The 5,799-nt window shown below is 42.7% G+C and overlaps 1 protein-coding gene across 2 annotated transcripts in view; it reads left to right on the top strand.

The window, feature by feature from the left end:
• Positions 1 to 1,000: 1,000 nt before the first annotated feature.
• FLI1 (Fli-1 proto-oncogene, ETS transcription factor) overlaps positions 1,001 to 5,799 on the top strand; it is a 39,639-nt gene continuing 34,840 nt past the window's right edge. For both annotated transcript variants that reach the window (XM_010166833.1, XM_010166832.1), the window contains exon 1: positions 1,001 to 1,215. In XM_010166833.1, the coding sequence (XP_010165135.1) occupies positions 1,085 to 1,215 (131 nt within the window). In that variant the 5' untranslated portion in view covers positions 1,001 to 1,084. The remainder of the gene's footprint in view (positions 1,216 to 5,799) is intronic.

Genomic DNA, 5,799 nt, shown 5'->3' with positions numbered 1-5,799 from the left:
ACTCGGTCCATAGAGTAGGTGAGTCTGTTGCTGCCTTTCTTTCAGAGGTCTGCTCCATTAATTCACATTAAAATAATGTATGTTTTTAGTTTGGGAGGTTCCTCGTTCAGTTTCTGGCTCGCCAGCCATAATGGCAGCTGTGTTATGTGTGGTTAACTCAGCTCCATAAAGAACATGCAGACCCTGTCAGATGCACTTTGAATAAGACAAGGCTGTGCCAAAGCCTGTATGAGCCTGGCATGCTTCATTTAGAAAACCCAAGCACATCAACGCAAGGAAATTGATAGTCAAAAATGTTCTTAATGCATAGAAAATACTAGGAAGAGTCAGGAAACACAACTCAGCTGTAAAAAAAAAAAAGAAAAAAAAAAAAGGAGAACAATTTCCTGTTTTTAAGCATTTCTAGAAATGTAGAGTTTGGTAACTTACCAGTCTTACATTTCCCACAAAATAAACAAAAAGTGTAAAGTAATGCATTTTTTATCCTACCACTAACACCCATAACTCTGACCTGTACTGACTGCTTCTCCTTCACTTGTAACCTCAAAATATAAACACCACACCAAACCCTTTGAACGAAGATGTATAGACCTTCAAATGACACTCCAGAAGTGTTACGTACGACGTAGCTCTCTGGTTTGGTTTTGGACCAGCAAGTGCAGGCAGGTGGGCAGGTAATTATATGGAATTGCAGATGAAGTTGCTTACAGCACCCAGCAGCCACCTTTACTGTTTGCAGAAGTCATGTTAACCTTAACTCCTACCCCACCCAGAGCAACGCAGCAGCGAGCAAAGCAACCCACCGGTTTTGCATATGGGTTAATGGACCCCAAAGAATCTGATTCAATCTGCAATCCTGGCAGATGGCAATTTCAGACAGGGCTGGGCAGCTGTGGGGCCCTTGCAGGTGCTCACCAGCTCAAAGAGAGAAGAAGAATGGAGTTACTAGTTTAGTCATGACTCTGAACACTTGTTTTTTTGTTGTTTCTTTTTTTCTCTTCAGGAGGCTCTGTCGGTGGTGAGCGACGACCAGTCCCTCTTTGACTCCACGTACGGCGCTGCCACTCACCTCCCCAAGGCAGATATGACAGCCTCAGGGAACCCTGACTATGGCCAGCCACACAAAATCAACCCTTTGCCCCCTCAGCAGGAGTGGATTAATCAGCCCGTACGAGTCAATGTAAAAAGGGAATATGACCACATGAATGGATCAAGGTAAGGAAAGACTCTTTCCACATCTCCCCTGAACCTTGAATAAAGGCAAAGAAGGTATCATGCATTCGTGTTCTTGTCCTGCATATCAACAAACTCAACTCTTGGCATAGGACCATGTCCACTCCCTCTGGATTTCCTTTGTTACCCATTTTTTAATGCCCTGATGATCTTGCTCTTAGAGTTCTGCATCATCCATCTCCACCAGTCTCCATGAACAGGAGTCCACAGGCTGGGACATGAGACTGCCAGGACAGAGTTCACACTGCAAACACTGTCGTAAATTACACATTAAATGGCACATTTCATCACTTAGTTCAGCATCCCACAAATGTGCCATGGTTCAAGGGGCTTACACCTCTTATACCAGTTTATACCAGAGTGAAGCTAAAAATACACTAACAGACTGTGTGGGCTTCACTGGAGGGCACTTCTCTTTGCATCTGTAACTAGATTGGTGCTCTGCCAAGGCAGAAGCAACCACAGGAAACTGGAGACCTATTTGATGGAGAAGGGAAAAAGGGGAGACTGAGGTCCTTCATGGCAGTCTATGAGGTGTAACAAAACAAAAGTCATATACCCATGACTTCTGCTTGAGTGTGTGCAACCACTGGTGAAAAAGAGCGTTCAGGAGTAGGTGTGAGCAGTGATGTTAACCATGAAGAGGACACTGCTTATGATATATCTTCACCAGCTTTTAGCCAGAGAGGTAGGAGGCCTGCCTGCCACCATTTGTAGTCAGAGCTGAGGGAGCTGGGTCATTTCCTTCTTCAATGAGAAATTCAAAGACTTGTAAGTATTTTATTTTCACAGCTATTCAAAAATATTTGATTTTCACAACTCAGATTGTCCCTTTTAAAAACATTTCTGTAAGTCAAAACCTAGAAACAAAAATTGCACCCTCTTGGACAAAAAACTGTAGGTGTAAAATTATTCAAATTATTTCAGTTTTAAATATAGACAATGAAGAAAAACTATTTTATTTTTTAGCATTAGGTTTGAGAATTCATATTAACTTTAAATGTGACTTTAATTTCAAAGTCACGAACACCTGTAGCATTTGTACAACGTTAATACAGGAAAGTTAAACAATCGAGGGTGTTTCTTCTTGAGGGTTAGTGTAGGGCTTGTGTAACAGCCTATTTTCCTGGTTTCTGAGAACTTAGCAAAGTGTAGAGTTTGAAACAGAGAGCAGCCTTGCACTTTCAGACTGGTATAGTGAGATGATGGTGTTAAAGACTTCAAACAGCAGCATGTTTTTTTTCCTCGTAAGTATATACAGTAGATGCTGATTTCACTAGAAGATAAAGGCCTTTGCGTCAGTTGGTCTTTGATGGTGATCATTTGTAGACTGAATTCGATCTTGCCCAGCTTGTACCTTAGTATCATTTCTGGACTTCATAAGAATAACATGGATTTTTAACTAGTTTTTCTCAGAATTGAGGCTGGAACATGGGAAAATTAGTTATTTCTTGGAAAAAAACAAACCAAAACCCCACATTTGGATAACACAGGGAAAAGGATAGATTTTGAAAGTACCATAAGGTTGGGTTTTCTGATAGTCACGAGGACTACCTTTGGCTACCAAGACTCATCTTCTTAAGCCATGCCTAAAATCTTCAAGAGGCCAATGCTGAGTGGGATTCTGGCCTAATGAGCCAGGCTTGTGCGTGGTGCTGGGCAGGTCTGATCTCTCCATCCTGCGGAGAGGTGAACCAGAGGAGAACTGAGGTGGCAGAATCACGTATGGCACAGGCAACGCGCTCCCACGATCATGTGAGGAAACCCTTTGTAGCAACACATCAGTTGCTCACACCCATAGTGTCAGACCAACACATGGGGAGTGTTTCCTCCTGTGCTGCCTCTTGTCTGTCTCACTCTAGTCAATTTTGAAGGGCCAAGGGAACAAGTAGTGGTGTCACATCTGCTGACCTTCCACTGGCAGCATCTATTTGTGCTTTTCAGATCCTGGCAGCACATTCTGTATAGATTCTGTATGTCTGTGTACTTGGATGTCCAAAAGTCTATGTAACGTTCTCATTGTACACATACGGCGTGTACTTGGGAGCAAAATATATTGGGCTGTCCTTCCCCTGTGATCTTTCTGTTACAATTTCCTCATCTGCTCCAAAAAAAAGGGAAATAACACTGCTTTGACCAACTGATTCATTAACAACTGTTAAGTGCTCTGATACCCACGGAGAAAGGCCCTCCAGAAGTGTGTTTATTCTGGGCAAAAAGGCAATCCTTCTTTATGGGCTTGCTCAAGACTACAAGATTCTTAGGCAGAAACTAAGTGCCCTCAGGCTCTAAAAAATGGGTAACAACTTCCCAGCCTGTTAGAAAAAAAACCAGAAAGACTGTTCTGAGTGTCAGAACTAAGCACTGAAATAGCTTCCAGCCTCTCCTTTTGATAACTTGGTAGCACAAGAGCTCCAATCCACCCACGACATAAGAACATTCATCTGAGTTACCCATCCTCTCCTCCTATTCATGGCTTAAAATTTGTATTTCCCCCCCCAAGTCCAACACAGTTCATTGTTACAGGTTGGGCCACTCCAGTTCCTTGTTCCTCTGCTCCTCAGCTGCCTGGCAAAACTGACACACCATCTCAATACAGATTAACTTGGACTGCGGACTGAATAACAAAACCTATTCCCCCTCCCTCTCTCTCTGCCTCTCTCTTGTTTTTCAAGCACGCTCTCTCACCGGGTTCCAGCTGCCTCATTAGAGGGAGCAGCCTTTATTCTGTGTTTCACCTGTACTCGAAGCGTTAGTGCTTTCTGCTTGGCGAGAGAAGGGTTTATGTACTCTAGGGAGTGATAAAGCTCTAGGAAACCTGACAGTGGAGGGAGCTGGGTGACGGTAAGGGACAGTGTCCAGCTTTTCTTCTTTTTCTTTGCAACCAGAAGGAGGTCTGATTGCTGTGAGGTATAGTGTGATGAGTTGGTTTGGTCCTCAGCAGGGTGGGAGAAGGGGTCTTTGAAGTACCTCTCTCAAGTTGTCCCTCCAAGTGCTAAACAAGATGGAAACCCTGAGCAGCTTTCTACCCAATATCAGGTTTTCCTGGTTTACTCCCAAATTGGAAAGAATTTCTGTGTATAGAGGACACTCAGGCAGTGGCAGGGATCTGTGTTTTAGGGGAGAAGATAGGACTTCTGTATTACTGCAAGATTCAGGAGTAGAACTTTTTTGTGCAAGTTTCTAGTGTTATCAGACCTGGATGCAGCATATGGCCTCAAAATCTGTCCTTGCCTTCACAGCCAGCCAGCTGCTTGCTCAGAACAAAACCCAGGGCTGCACTTGTGTTTCACAATGTAGAAAAATTAAAATCCTCGTGCTTCTTACACCCCCTTAGGCATTGGGGAAGGGAAATGGTCTTGTGTTTGTAGCACTGACCTGTTGCACACAAAAAAGAGCAGTCCAGTTTTGTGGTGGGTTTACCGCAAGGTGTTCTGTACACTGCTCACCTCTCTCTGCATCCATTCAGGGACTGGAAGCTGTGGTTTTTCAGCTGTTCTTGTGTCTTTTATTTATTTTGTTTATAAATCATTCAGGGAAAGATCTGTCTCCTAAAATGTGCTTGTACAGTTCCCAACATACTAGGCCTGGATTTCTGTTGGGACCTTTAGATGCTGTTGTGATATATATACAATCATTTATATTTTTTTTTAAAAAAAACAAAGTATCTTTCACATTTGAAATTGCAAGGAATAAAGGAAGAGGATTATTTAGAAAAAAACTGAGTAAAGTTTAACCCAATTTACAGCTCATTTTAAAGATAGATTTTCCCTTATATTTTACATAAATTCCAAATGCCAAGAGTGAACCAAACAACAGACATTCCAAATTTTAAGTGTATTTATTGAGCTACTCTGGATCTGCACTTGTATCTAAACTCAGGAGGGAATTTTAAAAAAGACATTACAAAATTTATATCATCTTCAAATGTGAAAGAACATTCTAATGTGCTGGATGTTCTGAATATTATTGTTTGGCTAAAATAATTAAGCTTTGAAAATGCTTTGGAGACATTCTCTTGCTTCAGGATATTAAAATAACGCGAAGGTTTAGGGACCTCAGAACATTTTTATGCCACAATAGTTTTCTCAAAACGAATGAAAGGGACCATCTAGGATGTCTAGAAGAATAAAAAATCCCCTTTAAGTAGCGTGTGAGCCCTCTAGTGGGATTCACTATGTTGTTCCAGTCCCCAGCCAGAGCAGCAGACTGTGCAATTACCTGCTGGTTGCATTTACCTGGAGGTGAGAAATTCTTTTAGACCCTACTGATCCCCTGTGCTTTCCTCCTGCAGTTGGAGTTTTGGAACCTGTATATCTTTTTCCATCCTTTTTACAGCTGTCCCGAGACATTCCTGAGAGCAGGATGAGAGGCAGGGTTAAAGCGTAGTTAGATGTAAGTTTTAAGGAGCTGTGATTCTGCCCTGATGGCTCTACTGTGTCCAGTTCTGGAGCCCCCATCACAAGAGAGACCTGGAGCAGCTGGAACAAGTCCAGAGGAGGCCACCAGGATGATCCGAGGGCTGGAGCACCTCTCCTATGAGGACAGGCTGAGAGAGTTGGGGCT

Source organism: Antrostomus carolinensis, unplaced genomic scaffold (assembly GCF_000700745.2).
Source record: "Antrostomus carolinensis isolate BGI_N321 unplaced genomic scaffold, ASM70074v2 scaffold21994, whole genome shotgun sequence".
NCBI classification, from domain to species: Eukaryota; Metazoa; Chordata; class Aves; order Caprimulgiformes; family Caprimulgidae; genus Antrostomus; species Antrostomus carolinensis.
Note: the sequence above shows the minus strand (reverse complement) of the source record. Positions and strands in the feature narration are given on the sequence as shown.